This window comes from Erithacus rubecula (assembly GCF_903797595.1).
Source record: "Erithacus rubecula genome assembly, chromosome: 1".
Taxonomy (NCBI): domain Eukaryota; kingdom Metazoa; phylum Chordata; class Aves; order Passeriformes; family Muscicapidae; genus Erithacus; species Erithacus rubecula.
Window position 1 is genome coordinate 3,277,566 of NC_136658.1, and position 20,920 is coordinate 3,298,485.

A 20,920-nucleotide genomic window follows, 5' to 3' on the forward strand; every position below is an offset into this window, starting at 1 on the left:
GGAAGAGGCAGCCAGATGAAGTTGTGGCAGGGAAAGATCTTAGCAAGGCCAGGCAGAAGTTCTTAAGTTCTTAGGAAATAATGAATCACAGCAAAGATGAAGTCACAGACACCTGTGTAGGGACAATCACTGGAAACAGGGAAGCTTCAAAGTTTGAAGTAAGCCCTCCAAGGGGGTGGTAGCAAATTTTCATACACACCTTGGAATTATTATTGTTGTTGTTATTATTATTACTATTATTGACTTCTTTTCTAAAAGATAACAAAGCCCTTTCACGTAATTTTTTAACAGAAGATGCATTTTCTTGATTGATTTCCTCTTAGATCCATGACTTTACAACAATGTGGTTTAGTAATTCTAGGGGGCTTGTCCTCTATAATGATATATTATGTGTTAAATTTCACTTCATTTGTACCAGATTTAACAGCAGTCATTGGTTTTTTTTGTTATTTCTGCTCCAGTTTAGGTCTGACTGTCACACACACCTGAGCAGACCTAACAATGGAAAGTGGCATCTCTTTTTTATTCAGAGCACTCCTCCTGTTCCAAAGATCCCTTACATATCTGTCCTTTTAATTTCGTGGAAATTGAAGGAAGCAAGCCTGCAATCTGACACTGTACCAGAGAGCTGATAAGCATGGCTCAAATTAGAAAATGTGTAAAAAATTTTTTTTCCTCATTTTAGTTTTAGTTAAAATTTTAATGGCTTTGGCATTGAAAAACTCTGGAAAGTCTTTTGTTCCTTACTTTCCATCAGTAAGGTGCCCCATTTTTCCTTAATGTTGTGTGTGATCAGTCAAGCAAGAAATATATTCCAAAACTTTATTCTCATAGGGGAAAAAAAAATACTTAAAGGAAAGGTTATGGCAAGATGGATGGGAAGAGAGACACTCACAGCCCAGGAAAGGGATCAGACCTTTGTTCACTCCCTGTTTTATCCATTCCTGGCAATTCCAGCCTACATGATCTGCTCAGCTACCTGTGATTAACATTGACTCCAGTGACAGTGTCACAGCAAAGGGTCAGAGCAGAATCGAGTTTGTCTTCCTGAAACTCACACAGCAAGTGATGCTGGTAATACCTTCCTGCCTCACTTCAAATCCCTGAACACTCTGATCCATTGAATGAGGCAGAGAGCAGGCACTAAACATACAAACTTATACTAGCAAAATAATACATTTACAATGCTTGTTTACAAGACTAAAGCTCAATTTTTTTTTTTTAACAATATAGTCCTTGTCACTTTGATTGAAATTATTTTATTAAAGTAAAAATGGAATTTCCAAGGTTTTATAAAATAGCAACACATAGCAACATTCTTTCACAATCCCCTTAACTCTTTATCATGAAGAGTACTCAAACTTTATCCTTGTACCTATCTGTTAATAACAACGTCCCAATCCAGCACCTACTAATGCAAATATCTCATTTATAAAAAACATAAGAATGTAAAAAGCTGGGAAATTCCCATACAAAAATTATGGAAGTAGCTAAACTTTGAGGATGTTCCCTCAGTAGTACATATCTGTATTCAATTTGTTATAAACTTTATCATCTCTAAAATCTAAAAATCTTTAAACACAAATAAGGATTTAATAATCTGTCTGAAGGAATAAACCCATGTCCCCTTACAGTTATGTGCAGAATTCTCTTGGACATCCAAATGCATTCCTCAAATATCCAGTAAATGAGTTGTTACTGATGGTGGAAGGCAACATAATGTCCAAGCAAAACTGCAATTTTTGGAGCTCCTGACACTAATGAATATTGTGTTTAAAAGTGTTAGATATTTTGTGGATATTTTAAGTAAATAAACTCGATAACATATTGCCATTTTGCATAGTTTGTGTCTCCATTCCAAGACATTTTTTTCATGTTTTAAGGGCAAAGTAAAGGCTGCTTGAGAAATCCAAATTTACTGAAGTTACAGCAACTGGCTATTTCCTATATGTCAGTGTGAGTGTGTGCCAAGGACAGATGTTTTCAGATCTGGGACAGTCTGATGCTGGTACTCTTCCCAAATTAGTTACAATATTTGGTGTAGAATAGGACTATAATAGTCCTATATAATACAGGACTAAATGGTTGCAGCAGATTTTTTAGGTGCTGTGATGAAGGACCTTTGCATATAACTGAAAATAATTTGATTGATCATTTCCAGGACTTGTTCAGATTACATCAACTGTGTTGATATAATCTGCCCCCCCCATGCTTTACACATGATGTAGTTATTTCATCCTTTACCAGTTTTGTATGAGAATTGTTTCTTGTGGAGGAGGTCAGATCAGCAGAAATGGATGTGTCACATCACACCAGTCAGTAAAATAATGCAAATATGTACAGGAGTCACTGTTCAACCACAACATTAATCTGTGGTAATGACAAACACATCTGCTCAGGTGCCTGAAGCAATTCCTGCATTAAGCTGCAGTTGGATAAGGGCAAAATGATCCATCTTTATAAGCCTGATTGTTTTCCTTTATTGTTATTTGTACTGAGCCAGCATCAACATTTTCTCATTTTCATCTACAAGGCAGAAATACCGAAAGGGAAAAACAATCAGGGAGATTTGAATCTTTAAGTAGATACAGCAGTAGTTCAAGTAAAATAGTATATAGCCACAGGGTTTGATTTCAGAAGCAATATCTACTAAATGTGAAAATGTTTCCATTTTTCTAAAGTATTATAAATCTCAAGTAGGGTATTTAGATACAGACAGATCCAATTTGTCCATAGCTAACACCATACAAAAGCAAAACTCCAGTTTTATCAAAACCTACAAGAGGAATTAACATTTCTTAACTCTTGGTTAAGAAACTCTTAACTTTTGGTTTCACCATTTATATGGGCATGGTGTAAGTTTTAAGTTCTTGCCTCCTCATAAATGGGTCCAAATTCAAATCTGTTTTAAAGTTGTAAATATGGGGATATTTTAAGTTTTAGCAATAATGTTTCAATGGAAACCTGAAATGTATGATGTTAAAACTGGGTTTATAATCTTTTTAATGTCACCCAAAATGTTAACAGCATTGCCATTTCACTTTCAGTCATGACTGTATTCACTATTACTTCCAGTGGCTAAGCAAATATCCTATCACAATCATTTATTGGTATTCATGTCCTCAGAAAAGAACCTAAGAGGATTTATGTGCTGTTAACCCTAAATCTTCTAATTTGCAGGAGATAAAGAGTTTGGACCCAGCCTTGTTGTGTGCCCTTCACTTATGCCAAGGATCCCTTTTGGATAGAAGGAGTAGACTCTGGTTCACTCTCTAGTAACTAAAAGGTTTTTGTCTCTTCTTTTTTTTTCAAAGCATTTTGTTTATTTTATCATTTTGACACCCAACTCAATTTGCAATTCACTCTGCTGGAATTATTTAATTTAGTGAGACAGATAAAACTTTTCTAGAAAAGTTAACCTGTTTTGGACTTGACCAGTCTGTAATTCTGGTCTCTCTTGCATTTTAGTAAAGATGCTACACATGCACATCTACATCTCTGAAAATACCTCTGCCAACACCATGAGGAAAAGTTTGGCTCCTTCACTCTCAATGAGGGCAAAATATTTACTTTTTGTGGTCTAGATGTTCCAATCCACTCCTTCAGGATCTGTGATTTAATTAATTCTTCTGTTTTTATCTGGAATCCCTTTGCTCTGCCACAGCAAGATTACACTCACTAAATTTAAATATTGAAAATACTCACTGCCAAGCAATTTGTTATTCTTGAAAGATTTCCAGGACAATTTTATTACTATTAAACCTCCTGCAAAACATAAACTTCTTAGACTGTGTCTACTGCTTTGCCTATTAATCCAAATAATTATATTTATTTGAAGAAACTGCAAGTGAAAAGCATGGAAACTAACTCGTCTATAACATTATTTTAGAATTTGGAACTATTGTTTATTTTATAAATTAATATGGAAAGGTAAAAGGAAATATTGGAATTGGAGAAGAAGTGTTATCATATGGGTATTTCTGTAACATTAATGTGTCAACTTTGTAAAAAATGTCTAAGATTTTTTGTACATCATATAATCTTCTAATCTTGGTATAGTGAAAAAATAATTTCAGACAGTTCTAAGCCTGTGCATGTAACGAGATGGGGATGGAAGCATTCTGCACATTTTATCAGTAATTTCCCTAAAATATGGCTTAGTAAAATTGGTTCATTGTTGTTTAATTAAATTGCACAGTGCAGAATGTCAGAATTACTGTGCTCACTAATAGGTCAGAAAAGGTCCAAACCATACACATGCCAACTGAAAAGAAAAAAGTAATTTAGGAACAGAATTTAAATAATTAACAGGCAACACTTGGCCAATGACTTTCCTATATGTGTAGGAATCATTGCCTATAACAAGTGTTCTGCAGCACTGTAAATTCATAACTAAAGTGTTGATGTTGGTTCTATAATTCAAATAATATTTTAATACCAGAATTCAATTGCTATTTTGCCTACTTTTAGTATTCTTGTCTTTCTAGAAGATTTGTTGGAATAGGCAATTTTCATTGTGACTCTCATCCCTTTATCTTTTTCTGTATCCACAATAGGAGGTAAGCCTCAAAACTTACTAAACTTCTACTTTGATTCCCTTGATGTGTGATAGAAAAGTTTCCAAATCTGCAAACACTTCAAAGCACTTCATGTGAATTGCTGCTCATACCATGAGTGATAGTGATCTGGTGTCAGCCTGTCATTAAGCACAATAAAAAATTAAGATGTAGATAAAGTAAAAGACCTGCTCATTCAAACAAACAACAAAAAAAAGTGCAAAATTCTACAGAATACAATGTGTAACAAAATGGAATTCACTGTCAATGTTACAGAAGAGTGTAATTTATAACTCAGAATAAGAGAGATACTATTGGAAGGTTCATTTCTGGTTACACTGCCAAATCAGCAGTGTGTTCTATTCACTAAAAAACCTCTTGCTTCAGACTCCAAGAGATCAATAATACATTGTGTTTTCCTTAGTACACAGGTTGTAGTTAAAGTCAGCAAGTGTGAGTGCTACTCTTTAAAAAATACTAATGCAGGTGTCTTGGTGCAAACATCACAGCATCTTTAACATCAGCAAATCCCAATGAGTGCTGCATGGAAAATGTGTTTTTAAGTGTATTATCTGTTCTTGGTCAGTGTCCTAATTAAAATGTTTGCTTTGATCACATTGAAACACAGACAGTAAGGAGTAATGGTTTAAAGGACTAATACACAATACAGCATTATAGTATGAGAAATGTAAATGAAAAAATAATGTCTTTTGGGCTTTTTTTTTAGAGAAAGTTGGAGTTTTATTATAATTAACAGCACTGAAGATAAATCGTGTATTGTTAATTACACAAAGAAAAAAGACAACCTATTATGTATAATTTATATCCTATATTTAATGTTTGGTGGTTTCTGTTTGTTTATTATTAAATAACAAGAAAATTATCCCTTTATTTAAGAAAATAGTAAAAATAGAACAGATGTTTTTCTGTTTACAGGGCAGATCACATTTTGGCTTGTTTTAAGAATGGTAATATACAGAAATCCTTGCTTCTACAAAAACACACTCTCCAGAAATCTGAGGATGAAGGTATTCAAACTGTGGTACTCTTCTTTATCTTACCTGGTGCAATCATCCTGTTTAATATTTCAAAGTTTATTATACAAAATAGTATAAGTTTGGTGGGGGGGGAGGATGTAAAAATAGGACTTTATTTTTTTTTATATTTAATATTTTTGCCATCCGTTATTGCATTTAGTATGCTTGCATACATCTGAAAAAGCACAATGGTTAAGATTTTATTTGGAATTCAGAATAATACACAAAGTTATAAAAATTTAATCTGTGTGTAGATGAATGAGCACTGTTCTTACAAAGTTGTTCCCCTGGAAATTCTGTTAAAATTCAAATTAAAAACTGGTGCAGGAACACTGTGGAGGGAGGGAATGCCACCCATGCTTTACAGCTGTTTGGTTCCCCAAGAGTTTCCTGTGCCTTGTGGAGTTCAAGGCTGGCAGGAGGCAAAGCTGTGAGAGCAAACACAATCATTTTGTCTATGCTCTTGTCACATTTCTCCCTGATCCCTTTTGGTATTCAAGTCTGACATGACTTGTTAAAGCAATGGAAATGGGAAGCCAGACCTTCCAAGCTCCTTGAAGGAGGAATTACCTGCCTGATGTGCACATGTGAGGATGCACAGGTGCTCACAAGTGTCTGGAGAGTGCCTGCACAGATATAAGCATACACATGCTGCTGGGGCTGTCTGAGAAAAACCTGATTTGGGGCTGAGAAAGCAGATTTTGGGTGGAAAACCCCAAATCTGTACCATGCACCAGCAGAAGCGAATGGAGGAATTTCAGTTCACTTTTGCTGTACTAATTAACTGGCCTTTCCCACAAATGTGTGAAAAGCTTTTGATTGCTCCAAATGTCTCATCTTCACACAGGGCCCTTCATACTGGATGTCCTGAATTGATATTTTATGGCAGTCTGGCTGGGAAGCATCTTACTACTCAACCAGAAACTGCAAAAGGATTAAAACCTGAATTCTCACCCCTTACCCAAAAAGCAAACCTTGGTAGATAGTTAGTGCTACTTTCCTTTTGGCTGTGTCAATTCTAAATCAGAACACTACTGAGACTCATGGCATCAGAGTAATTTGTGTTGGATCTCTAAAGAACACCTAAACACACAAATTCTAAAAATTTAACTTTCTCCTCTTACATGTCCTTGAACCTAATGCAAAATACTAATCACTCTTCCACTATTTTGCAGTATTTCCTCAAGCTTTTCTTGTTGACTTTATTTTTGAATAAAAGTTTTCCTTATAAGACATTGTTATCACAGGTAAATATAGGAAATATTACAATGTTGTAGGCTCACTGCACTTTTTAAAGATCCATCCAAATACCCACAAACACGTTTCTGTGTTTGCTTTGCTCATTGAGCAACTCCTCTGAAAGTAATCCTTAAATTAATAATTTTTAAAACGTTCTTTATTCTTGCATTACAAAGCTAAGTGTTTTCATAAAAAGCTTCTCTGAACATCCACTTAGGCACCTCAGCAGGAACTTTGGTATTCTCTGGTGCAGACTCTTGTAGCTGCATTACCCACTCACTTCAATGGGATTTTTGAACACTGGGAAGAATCGGGAATTAGCTTTACTTTTTTTCTCTCTTGCTTGTGGATTTAGACATCTGGTTTGATTTGTATTCAGAAATGCAGATATCAGTATCTTCCTGTGGGGTGTTTTTTGGGTTTTTTTCCCCCCCGCCTTTGCAGATATCCAGAAACTAAAATAGATAGGATAAAAGAGATAATAATAAAAAGATGGAGTAATAGTTATATAGAATAATAATAATAATAAGACGGTATAGGCACTTCCACAGGGCGCCCATCCCAGGTGCAGTGCACCCGGGCAGGGAGGATGTGAGCAGCCCGCAGAACAGATCAGACCAGATCTGGTCAGATGAGCGCACACACACACCCGAGGCGGCTTCCCCAGCCCTGCACAAGCTCCTGGTACCTGGCGGAAAAAATAATTACCAAAAAAAAAAAAAAAAAAAAAAAAAAAAAAAAGAGTAAATGGGTAGGTGTTCCGGGGATGCCCTGGTCGCTTGCTGCTCGCATCCCCCGAGCGCGACTCAGCGAGCAGCGCTGCCCCGGGCGCTCCCGATGTCCGCACCCCTGCGAGCGGCGGCCGCGGCCCCTCCCGGGCCGGGAGCGCTGCGCGCTGCCCGTGCCTGGTCCGCTAACCCCCTCTAGCGCCCAGCCCGCCGCACTCGGCCGGAGCCGCCGGCGGCGCCGAGGCGAGGGGGCGCTTCCCCGCCCGCCTTCCGCACCGCGCCCCGCGCTCCCCTCGGGCGGGCGGCTGAGGAGGGGCCGCCGCTCCGACGCGCTCCTTCCTTCCTGCGCTCCGTGCCTCCCTCCCTCGCTCGCTCCCTCCCCCGCTGCCCCCGGGCCGCCCGCTGGCTGACGGGGCGCGAGTGCCGGAGCGCCCCCGGCGCGGGGCCGCGCTGGCTCCCGGCGGACCCGCGCCCGCCGGGCTGCGCGCAGCGGGGCGGCCCCGCGGCCGCGCCGGAGGAGGGGGCGAGCGAGCGCTCCGCGGGCGGCACGGGAGCGGCGGCACCAAAAACTGCAGCCGGCAGCGCGGCACGCAAATCAGGAGGGAGCAGCGAACATCACACCAGAGCCGCCTGGCTTCTGATTGCTCCGCGGCAGAGGGGGAAAGACGCAGACTGACTGAGAGGGGCGAGCGGCAGAGCCGGGCACGGCGGCGGAGGGTCGGGGATGCCGCCCCGCAAGTTTCCTTGATGCATTCGGGAGCCTGAGGAGGAGTCGCCGGCGCTTCTCGCCCTCGTCGCGCTCCACCTGGGGAAGCCGAAGCCCCTCGGCGCTGCCTCCGGCCGGGGATGCGGGGCCCCGTGCGGCGCGGCCGGGGCAGGAGGCTGCTGAGGCTGCCAGGGGCGCTGCTGCGGGGCTGAAGGTGCCGCCGGCCCGAGCCGGCCGAGGGAGCGGGGCGCCGCCGCCCGCAAGTTGCCGGAGGTCTCCCCTTGCCCAGCGCCGCCGCCCCTCGGGCAGGGCGGCTGCGGGATCCCGGCTCCCCGCCTCGCCCCCGCGCTGCCGCCGTGCCCGGGACCCCGGCGGTGGATGCGGCCGCGCGGGCGGCGGAGCAGGCAGCGCAGCCCGGCCGGTGCCGCCGGCCTGAGGGAGCACGGGCAGCCTGGGCGGGCCGAGGTCGCGGGGCGCTCCAGCCATGGGGTGTAGGGAGGTGAGGGCACTGCTCTGGAGAGTCGGCCTCTTCCTCCCCCTGCTGACAGCGCGCCCCGCCGCCGGGCACGTCGCCAGCAACCACGGTGAGTGAGGGCGGCCGCGGGCGCTGCGCTGCGGGCTGCCCGCAACTTTCCGGCGGGCGAGGGCTGTGGGGCGTGGAGGGAGGGAAGGGGCCGCACCTGCGGCCAGCCCGGCTTCTCCCGGGCCACAGGGGTGCAGGTCCGGGCTCCTCCCGGCGGCCACCCCTTCCTGCCGCCCCCTAAAGTTGGGTGTCCGCGGCCGGAGCCGCTGCCCTGCCCCGCCGGGGATAACTCGCGGTGCCCGGGCACTCGCAGCCGCCGCGCTGTGGGAGTGAGAGCAGGGAAGCCAAAGTTGCCTCCCGGCGAGGTTGGAGTGGTAGCATCATTTTATCTAAAATGTGGGTTTAAGGTTTGCTGCCGAACGCAATCCTATAGGATGGGTTTGAGATCTTACCGCGCCTTAGGGGGAATTGCTGCTGGTAGCGAGCTGTCCAAAGGTACCTGACTGCCCCTAACACCTAATTTCTGCATACTCCGGGCTGATTGTCTGGAAAAAAAAAACATTTAAAATCTTTGTGACAGGTGCATGCTCATCAGGTCGCACTGAAGATTGTATTTTGATTCATCGGGTTGTAAGGCGTGCGTTTTATAAAATTACCTCCGGATTAAGAAGGGAACCATCCTATCTACAGTATAAAAAAGCGTGCCCAGAGGATGAAGTATTTTGGTATTTTGTTAGGAAGACCTGAAAAAAAGAGCCCAGACCTGATGATGAACCATCATGTTACATGTTATCAAACATCTGGATAGAGCAGAGAATTTCGTGAACTGGTTGTTTTATGTACATCTGTCTATTTAAGTCGCAGAGGATGCATCTGTTCCCAGTATGAATTCCTTTAACATTATTTTTGTACAGTTTGGCTTTTTCGAGGTTTTATTGTGATGTGACTGAAAATAAAGGAACTGAAGGGTGGCTCTGAGTGTTGCTGCTGACAGAAATTGCTTTACCTGCTGTATTGAAATGAGCATTGAAATTGACAATGGTGGAAACTAATGGTGAAAGAAAACAAACCGGGTTCAGTGGTGGAGTACTATAAAGTCTACAGTTCATGTATTTTCACAGTTTTGCTCTGCAGTCTGTTTTCAGTGCTCTTTGTATCGATCTCAGCAGCAGTAAAATCAGAGAATAAGATCTCTAGAAAACAGGGAAGAGCTGTAGTATGGCCACAAAGCCCCTGTGCCATCAGGATGAGTTATGGCAAGGACATTTCAAGTTAGTATGATTCCTTTACCTCTCCCATACTAAATGTGATGAATGCTTCCAGTTTGTAATTGTAGAGCCTGCTGTCATATCAAGGCTGATTTTTGCCCTTTCTTATGTCTTAGAAAACATCAGATTCTCACAGATTCTCACTGGGCACAGCCCTGTTTTCCTTTGATGTCACACCCATTAGTGCATGCATATGCCTGCTGCCTTACCACAAGGCCTAACACCACACTTTAAAAAAAACTTAAAAAAAAATATATTATTGGTGTTGTAGAACAGCTAAAGCAGCATTATAGCATCAAAGGCAAAGAGGTTTTATCAAGTAATGCAACTTAGTTTAGGTTTCTAAACTAGTGTTTTATATTCTGGGATTAAATTAGATAGTGTTTTAATAGTGTTTTTAAAGGATGGGGAAGTTATAATTGCCAAAAGTCTGTCAGAGATGAAGTGGTTTCCTGATGTTGATGTAACTTTAGCTAACAAGTCCAGGTGTTGTGATGTTGGCTGCAGAGAGTACTGGTGAATTTCCTGACTTCTGAGTAACTTCTTTTTCTGCAGGTTGCTTCCAAACTTCAGTAGAATGAGTTGCCTCTTACCTTTGACACTGCTATAGCACCACAGAAATCAAGTAATAAATACAACTCAACAAACCCAAGTGAACTGAAAATGGACTGAATTAATGCTTTGATACACATACTCCCTCCCTGTTAATAAAAAAGAATCTGCTTTTAATGATAACTTTCTCTAGATCCAGGAATTGAAGGAAAGGAAATTACTACAATAAAAAAGTTGCCCATTGTGTAAACTCTTAAATGTAGAAGATTAAATTGCCAGTTACTAATACTTGGAATCCCAGCTGCAAAGAAGCTTTATAAATCTTCTGAGGAAACATAACTTCTTTAAGTTTTCCTGAAGTGATATTTTTCAGCTTGCATGTCTTGAAAACGTGTTCACAATAACTACTGTTGGGTTATAATAATTATTATAATTATACAGTAACTTTGTTATCTAGCATATTTTGTCTTCTATTTTTCTGTTTAGAAACATACTAGCATTAATAGTAAATTGCAGAGGAATGCTTTGTTTTGTCTGTTGATTGTTGGGCTGAAAAAGTTGGAAGGGGAATAGGTTTATTAATCTGACTTGGTAAACAGACAGCCCTTCCACTTCATTCTTAATGGTTTGTTTCCTATTATTAAAGAGGGATTTTCAGAAAAATAATATACTCTGGTCTTATAAATTGTTATTTTAACCATGTTGGGATTAATCTTTTTTGGTCTTGTCAAACAGAAAGAAATACATATTTTTTCTTATATAGCTCTAAGGCTCTAAGGTTGCCATTCTTCACCCAGTGAATCAATGTGTGGTGTCTTAAAGAATCTGTAGCAAGGCAGGCACAAACAGTACTATTGGCAGGGAAGTGAGCTTACTCATTCATCTTCATGGAGTGGCCAGTTCAAAAACATCTTATGACCATGCCAAGGGCTAATTTTTACTGCTCAGAAAAACCCTGTAGGGTTTGGAATTGCATAGTAGGAGCAACCAGTGCAGTGTGTGGCAGAACTGCTTGGAACAGAGGCTCAATTAATGGTGGAGGTTGAGTGTTTGTGTGTTCATACAAATTTTCAGTGGTTGTTCCTGACATCCAGTGTGAACAGGCTACTGGGCAAGGTTTCAGTGTGCTGTAGCTTTGTTTTTTTGCTTGCCAGAACACCATGAATTGAGCAATTGTTGTCAGACCTAAAATTACAGATAATGGCATCTGAGCAGCTCCTTGTGCAAAACTTGTGGGAGCTTTCAAGATAAAGGTCACACCAGGTCAAGGCTCAACAGTTTCCTGTGCTAAGCGTGCACACATAAATGTTTCTACATATATAAAAATCAGAAACCATATTTGTTTCTATGTGTATGTCAACCAGAAAGAATTTCTGAACCCTGGTTCCTTTCAGGTTGTACCTGCCATTATGTATCACCAAACAATTAATTCCTGAAGCCAACTATAGAATTTTCAGGGTTTATAATGAGTCGTGTCTATCAGTGAGGTATAAAAAAAACTGTTGCTTTTTCTATTTCCAGTATCATTACTTGTTTTCAGGTTATATAAGCATGTTTTATTTCCTCAAACCTCTAAAAGGCACCTGCATTCACTTTTTTTTTCCTCTTAGAAAAGAGAAGTTGAAGTAAGAAATAATGTCAAATGTCAGTTCTTAAATTCATATAGCCTTTATTTTCACAATGATTACACTTGATATAAATTGGGTGGCTCAAAGTAGGTAATAAAGTTTTTTGATTCTGATAGTAAAAATATCAGGTAGATTACTAATGACCTTGAGGTATTCATCAGTTCAAAGAAATTGGCTCATTTTCATTCACATATTTATTTTTACAGAAGTACAGTCTACCATACATAGGCATTCTTTCTGAATACAGAACTCAATTTTTTTTTTCTGTAGCAATAAGAAGACCAAGGACTAAGTGTGGAGAGATTGAAATTCTCTCTGAATGAAGCTGATGTTTACTGCTAGGAGATATCTCTTATTTTGAGGACTTAAAGTACTGTAGAAAGGTTGTGCTGCTGCCTGTGTTGTGCTAGCCCTGCTGAATTCTGATGTTCAGTTGTCCAATTAATAAACTTTTATATTATTACAGGAACATGAGTAAGTTAAATAAACAAAGCCATTGAGGTAAATGTGTGTCATTCCCTTTTCAGCAGGCAGATAAAACCATGAGCAAAATCATATTGTAGTTTAAAGTTTTTGTCAAACTTTTAACAGTATTTTTACCCATGTATAAAATCCTACATCCATATGGACTTGTGAGCTAATGAAGACTTGGGAACCTCTGGAGTTGTAGATGTGCATGAAATGACTTGTTACCCAAGAGCCTCGATTTGTATGCCATGAAATAAAAAGATTTGCCATGAATGCTGCAGGATACATTCCCAGTGTTGTATTTGGGCTGTCTGGCTAATTTTTTTGTTTGGTTAGTTTTATTTGTTTGTTTTTTTGACAAATGAGAATCATTGGTATGGAAATATTAAGAAATGCATAGCTTAAGAAGATACAATTTAAAAATAAATCAGTACAGTAGTGTTCATGTAATTTACAACACCACAGAGGAACTGAAGTATTTCTTGAAGTTAACCAGTTCAACTCTCTGGTCAGACATCGTTCTGTCTGGGAGGTCAAAAAGTTTACAAGGAAAAAGAGAGAAGGAAAAAGCATGTAGGAGATTGAGTTTTTCTTATTAAAATCTCCTCTGTCGTTCCAAATAGATACTTTCAAGTCTTAACTCTGCTTGAGGGTTTGTTTAGAGTATCTGATGTTAAAATTTTCACTTGAGAATTTTAGTCAAAAAGTTCAGCAAATTTGTCAGTAAGATACACAGTAAGTCAATATCCATTTCGGTGGCTATTTTTTTAAATGAAAAGTCTAATTTTTAAAAATCTCATTGAACTGAGTAGGAATATTAAGAAAATTATGCGTATGTACAACATGGGAAACATTTTGTTGTTCTTAGATCCCAATATAGCATGGCTGGGTGAGGATATATTCCTATTCCAGCTCTGTGTTAGCTGGAATGTTTCATTAGGATCCTTGGATTTCCCCAAAGTGATGTTGACACAAAGATGAGGCTGGCCTTGTGTTTGATATGCCCCTTAACATGCTGAACTCTGTGACAGAGAGAATGATAAAATGGATGGCAATAGACAACTCAGGATAAATTATTTATCCATAATCTATCCTGCCCTCCAGAAGCCATGTTATAATTCAGGAGAGGTCAATAAAAAACTATCTGTTGGGAGCAATATGCCTTCAGAAGCTGGTGTTTAACTTGTAAATGATATGTCAGTCTTTATGATAAGGTGTTAAAAGATGAAAGGTGTTCTGCTGAAAAAATGTCTCTTACATGATAAAAACATGATTTTTTGGTAGGATTTCTTTCTGGACCATACAAAAATTAAAATTAAACAGTGAAATTATCTTTAGCTTGTTTGTTTCTCATAGTCCCCTCAGTCTCTCTAACACTTACTCCACATGTCCTTATTTTGGTTCCAAGGATGCTTTCATGGTCAATATTGCAACACCTTTTGTGTAGGTCAGCTATTGATCATTCCCACATCTAAGAACCAGTCTGTTGAAAATAATCATTAAGGAGAAGTCACTTCAGTTAATCCAGCAACCATTTGTGACCTCAGTACTAATTTTAATGTGATACAGAGCAAAGCTTAGAGACCAGTCTTGGCTTTAAATAAACTGCATGTTCTGCATTTCAAGCTGGCTAATGCATTGTATTAAAAAGCTCAAAAAGCCACATCAAAATAAAACCCAAAATTGTCTCAACAAAACCCCCTAAAGATTTTCCTAGTCAGTAGTTCTGCTGATTTGTCTCACCCATACAATTTAATAGTTCTTGAAGTAATCAGGATTTCTCTCACTTATTGATATCTGTGTTTGGGCTAAATTCTGTCAACCTGTTAAAAAAAAGGTACTGAATACCTTGATAATCAATAATTAGAGATTTGTTAATTTTAATAAATGAAGGTATTTTAATAAGGCTGTAGATAATTTTATAGATAATAAAAAGCCTCTGCCCAAACAATGCATGGCTATTTCTCGCCCTCAGGTTTATGATACTGTACAAAGAGTTTTCTGCTCTTTAAACAATTGTTTTACATTAGGTTGCAGTACTCCTCCACCTTCAAGCCAGCAGCTATTACTTTTTTTTTTTATGGATCTGTTCCCATTTTAAATATATAAAGCATCAATTCTGTGTTTTTAAAGAAAGGGGTATTTTGATCTTTAAATTAAGACTAGATTAAAAAAAATGCTGTAATATTATTGACATTTCTTTTGATGGTCAAGTAGGATCAGGTCTTTAAAATTCAAAAGCACTGATTTCATGAGGAGATTAGATTGAAAATAAAATTTCTTTTCTATAGAACAGTCTGAGGATTTAAAATGTATTTTGTCTCTAAACAGAAGTTCCTGGTTTGTGTTTAGGTAGATTTCTAACAAGCTGACCGATTTTTTTCCCCTCCTGAGGGATGGTTTTGTTTGCTGTGAGTTGACTGAGTCCCAGACACTTTGAAGGTGTTTGCTGACAGATTCTGCAAGAGGAGCAGTGTCCCATCAATGAGGGGGAGTGGGACAGCACCAGCAATGCTTAGGTGAGAAGCAATGACATAAACACAGCCATCAGAGGGAACATTTTAATACATGGGTGTGTTAACTGCACTGACAGCACAGCTTCCCTTCTATTCTATTCTATTCTATTCTATTCTATTCTATTCTATTCTATTCTATTCTATTCTATTCTATTCTATTCTATTCTATTCTATTCTATTCTATTCTATTCTATTCTATTCTATTCTATTCTATTCTATTCTATTCTATTCTATTCTATTCTATTCCCATCGTGTTCTTGCCATTACAGGGTTTGGATTGAAATTGTGCTGTGTCACTTGAGTGCAGAAGGAGGGGTGGGCAGCAGGCACGGTGTGTAACCCCCTGTGGAGGTGCACACACACAATGAGAACACAGTCAAGAGGTGAATTTGCTGGGAGCTCCACTGCCTCGATCCACTTAATGGCTTCTGCACCTAGAACAAAAGGGGAAAAGTCACATTCAGCAAACAGTATCATTGATGCATGTAATGAGTGATTTGTTTTGGCTGGGGACCCTTGGTTAGAGTGCACTTGCTGCTGTAATTTGTATTCTCTGACTGCTGGTTGCTTCTTGCTTAAAATAAAGGAATAAAAGAACAAATTAGACAGCATTCCATAAGATAATGCACTAGCATTTTAATCTGGGTAAAAGTGGTTATCTTTCTGAAGATAGGCTGATTTTCTCAATAGGTTTCACTTGCTGGTTTAAAATAAAATTTTATAGGAAGAAATTCTGCTAAAATTTAGAATTGTTCAAATATATTTTGAACATATTAAAAAAAAAAATCAAAGAGGACCTAGTCATTTTCTTCTGTAGTGCTTCCAGTATTTGTGGTGTGAAATTGATTGCAAGGAAAGCATTTGGATGAAGGATTCATATTTCAAAATGTGGTTTGAATTCAGCACTTTCTGCTAAACAAAGTGGGACCATATAAAATTGCACAGTCCTTTACTCTCCCTTGTGTGTGGCTGCTGAAGACCTTTGAAGAGGAAAGCAAGGGAAATGTAAAACCTTTGTCTTTGGTAGATAGCTTTTGTTTGTATTGCAGAAGTTTCCAGACACTTCCACACCACAATGATACAGTAGAAACACCCACTTACAGGGTTATTTTAGATTTTAAAATTTTGTTTAGTGGACTTTATTTTTTAGAGGCCCATTTAATTTAGGCAAATAGGAATACTGTTAGCAGTTAGGAATGGAGAAACATGATGACAGCTGTGGCACACAAAAGCTTCTTGGCCAAATTCTCTCTCAGCCTCCATCAGATGTGATGGGAACCCAGATTCTCTTGCTGTTGAGACAACTATAGGAATGTTTACCCTGTGATTTTGATATATGGTAAAAAGTTACAGATTTCCAGACACAGAATTTCAGAAAGAGCTAAGCAAATTCTCTTCTTTAAGAATACTGATACACATCTCAAGGTAAGGGTAAGAATTTGCCTTTGTACAGATGGTGTTCTCCAAGAAAAAGGAGTGATTGGGTGCACTACACAGAGAAAAAATGGTCCACTTGAGACAGGTGTCATGTTAAAGCTGTGTCTGAAGAACTCTGATATAATTCCATATAATTTTAATGGTTCCTGTTGATGCAGATTAATATAATACTATATATTCCAGTTTTTCTACTGTCTATATAAAGGGCATCTCACCTAGTGTAGAAGGATGAAGGAATCCAGCATTTTTTGTCACTGTTGTTTAATCCAAGGCTCTCTGCAAACTTCAGGCTGCATGCAGAGTTTTGTTTTTTAGTGTTGTATCTCTTCAAAACTATTATTTTCACAATATTCTTCTGAGTCAGCTTTCGTGCCTGGTGACCAGTCTGTGGCACCCAGTGCAAATTCCAAGGAATTAGTTTTTAATGTGCTCAGATGTAGGTGGCAGAGGTAGATCCAACACCTTGATTTTCAGTGTAGTCTCCAGTGAAACTCACTGTTATTTTTCTTCCTGTCCATAACTAAGCTGTTCTCTGCTAGCAACACTCTTTTAAAAGTCTCTGATACATCAGTTTCTCAAAATGCTGACTGCAGATGAAGTAGGTTTGTACCACACAAATTAAAAACCTGAACCCTGTTAGCCTTTTTTTGTACCTGGTCTCCTAAAAGCCTCCCCTAGGGCCAGGTCTGAACCTCCCAGCAGGAACCTTGGCCAGGGAGCTGTTTGACTCCCCCTGTTTTGGGAACCAGCTCCCTTTGATGGAGACTCTGAGCCACAGGAATTACTTCAGTTCTGGTTTTTCCTGACTTTTGGGTGTGGGACTTGCTAGTCCCATTAGTTTAAAAATGTAGGTAATACAAACTTTCCTACTGCAAATTCTATATTTTGAAAGTTTTGGTTTTTTCTCTCTCTTCACATATCATTCACATAGGGTGCTTTGTTCAGACTGAGAGTGCAATCCTCTCCTAACTCACCTGAATTACTTAAGGCAAGAGAGCTGCCATCTTCCAGAGTGTCAGCATTAGGAGATAATGAAAACCTGCACCTTACAGGTAGTTTGCATTAAGCAACAAAGGAATTTGCATGCTCCATGTTTCAACTCTGTGTTTAGAAGGCAAAAAACTGTTGGAAATTCAGAGTCAAACCATAGAGGAGGCCAATGGAGGCCACACTTGTCAGGAGTTTTTGGCTATGTTCCTTTCTCATGGCATCCCTTCAGCATCACTAAGTACATTAAAAGTTCCAGTAATGCTCATCCTGTTCACTTTACAACTAATAATTTTCCTTACAAGTTTTATAACGAGTAGTTTGGATTTTAAGTAATGCCCTGAGGCCTTTGCATTAGTAGGTTTCCATTACTTTAAAGCAAATTAGGAAATTATTTTCAATAGCTCTGGTCTGACAGATGAATTTTATATTTGAGAGATGTGCCTGAAGAAATAAATGCTGATTGAAATTTGTGTCATAGTTGAATATTTTGAAAACAAAAAAGATCAATAATATATTAAGCTTGATTAGATGTTGACATTTAGAACTGCACATAGATTATGTTAAATGTAGTGACAAGAGACAGTGTTCTTCTTCATTTGCATTTGTCCCTCCATTTGTGGTTCAGGTGGATCATGGGACACACATTGGAAAGGTTAATGGATAAATTACCATACAGCTCATCTGATTGTTGAGGCTTCAGCCTGCAGGACTGGGTGGTTTATAATCTAGTTTGTTTTATGTGGAACAGAAATTCTTTAATTCTTTTTCTATGAAATTCTGAATTGCTTTAGTGTTTAGATGAGTACACAGTACCCCTACAGCTTCTGAGTTTTGATAAGATCAGTAAATCATGGTGTGATTGCCTTGACAGAGATTCTGGTCTGCTCATTGTTTTCTCTCCTGAGCTGTCAGTATTATTTCCATGTTATTTGAGTAAATGTGAAATGTGGCCTTTTGATTAAAATGTCATTTTTAAAGCCACATGAAGATGTTTGCCCTAATACTTCACTTGTACAGATACCTCAAAACAGGACATTTCAATGTGCTCTGTTAGAATATAATCTACATTAGTGTTTGCTACAGTTTTCATCACCACCCCTCAGTGTGTTTAGTTTAGTAACTATCTGTGTCAGTGTTGGTGGAATCAATTGTTTTTGTAAAGGACTCTCAACCCTGTCAAATTTGTTCCAGTAATTCACCTGAAATTCCAGGAGTAGGAATAAAGGAACGAATGAAAAAATCCCCCAATAGCCAAATATTTTCCCTGTAAAAAGATAATTAACTGTATGTCCATGTGCAAACAAGGATTGCTGAAATGAATCATCTGGAACTGCATTCCACTGTGTAAATAAAATCAAGGGTACATTGTAATTCAAAGGTGCAGTCTTTGGTTTATATAAAATAATACCCTTCAGTTAAGCATTGCTTAGTTAAGGGTCTTCTATAGTGTCTGTAGGAAAGGAGAAAATTAATGAGTTGATTTCAGTTTGTAGAAAGAGGAATTGAACAACTGCTCAGACTTTTGCACTAATATATTTTACCTTTAACTGTGATTTTGTGCTCTTGAGTCTCTCACAGACCCAAGTGATTCTTTTTCTGAAATCTGGTGTTCTTATCTCCAGATGGGATGTGGTTGCACTGAATTCAGTGAATGCATCATCCAAATTACCTGATTATTTGAGCTGCCAGGTAGTAGCTCAGGTTGACTTCACAGTTACTCAACATGGACAAAAAAATTTACTTTGAATATTTGGGTTTTGGGGCCTTTATTGCATGGGACATATGTTAATAGTTTTTTGATCTTGTTTAAACTAAGAGAAAACTATGGAAAGAAATTAAGAAATAGTCCTGCTATTAAATGCTTTATAAATAAAGGAAAATTCTTTTTGGTGAGCTTCATGGAGGTAGTGTTCTTTGAGCAGAACATTTATACAGTTGGGAGGCACATCAGTATGATTTTCATTACACTAAAGGAATGAATTTTTATGACAAAAGCTAAAATAGCAGTGAGCCATCCTTTATTCAGATAGTGAGATGGAACAGTACATTTCTGATAAGGGAGAGGAGAGGAAGAAAACAGGAAAAAGGAAGAGAAGATAAAAAAATAATCTAATTTTCCTGACTTTCTTATGTGAATATTGTAATTTACAAAATTTTGAGTCTAGGCTGGTGGTACAAAAAAAAAGTTTACATAACAATATGTCATGTATAGCTGTAAGCATAGAGATTTGTAGATTCCAAACAGCAAAAAATGTACATAATTTAAAACATATAAAAATTAAATTAATTCCAATGCAGAATAGGAAAGAAATGTTATCATCTTGAGTCCATTGATTCTATTTTTATTGCTGAAAACTGCTACAGTTCATAAAATGCAGTTTTACAGGCTATTAGTCCATAATGTGGATTATGCCCTTTGGACGCTTATGTTGAAGATAAATGCAGTAGTTTGGAGAGATCTGTATTGAAATTCTGTGAGGAGGGTTCAGTTATTATTTAAGTTCTTTTTACTATGAACCAAAAGCAGATGGGTTGGAGGAAGAGATGACCCTTGGCTTTCAAGACAGTAAATGAAATTAGCAGTGGAAAGATCAGTTTGTTGTTGAGGAAGTGCCTTCATTTCCATGGAGGTGAGGGAAATATGTCACTGTAACATTGACAGCATTTTGTAATTGTTCTTGAGAGAAAGAATTATATTTGTATTACAGTTGTACCTGGCAAGATTATTTACACTGCATTGAGGGGCTCTGTAGTACAGGATTGGGAAAGAGCTTTGTTACCTAATCAGATGCTTCCAGTGATGCTGTATAAAACTATTAATTTTCATCTTCAGTCTGGTTAAGCCATGATTCCCTCATTGCTCCTGTTAGGAAGGTTGTTCTGAACTTCAGTGCTGTGAAATTCAAATGCATTTATGGGCTGCATTTATTAGTGAATGGTGATTTGTCTCAAAATTTAAGAACACCTTTCCATTCTCATTTTTTTATCCAGCTCACTATTGTAGAAGTCACATCTCCTCTTTTGGGTTTTGGTGTGTGGTTTTCATCTTTGTCAAGAGATTTTTGATCTCTGTGACATTTACAGTTGCCTTTGCTTATTCTTCATCCTGTTTAATTCACTCTTTTTTGAAAAAAAAAAAAGGTGGGCAGAACCATATATAACTTTGCAGGTGGGATTTTACTGGTACTTTGTGTAATAGTAGCATTTTTATAATTCTGAATATTGGACAGTTTCTGTCATTTTTGTCTCCTTCACTCCCTTGTTGTTGGATT

The 20,920-nt window shown here is 38.9% G+C and overlaps 1 protein-coding gene across 1 annotated transcript in view; it reads left to right on the forward strand.

The window, feature by feature from the left end:
* Window positions 1–8,750: 8,750 nt before the first annotated feature.
* EPHA6 (EPH receptor A6) overlaps window positions 8,751–20,920 on the forward strand; it is a gene marked incomplete at its 5' end in the record, with an annotated part of 346,119 nt that continues 333,949 nt past the window's right edge. The window contains one exon of the mRNA XM_079308574.1: window positions 8,751–8,850. Coding sequence (XP_079164700.1) covers window positions 8,751–8,850 — 100 coding nt within the window. The remainder of the gene's footprint in view (window positions 8,851–20,920) is intronic.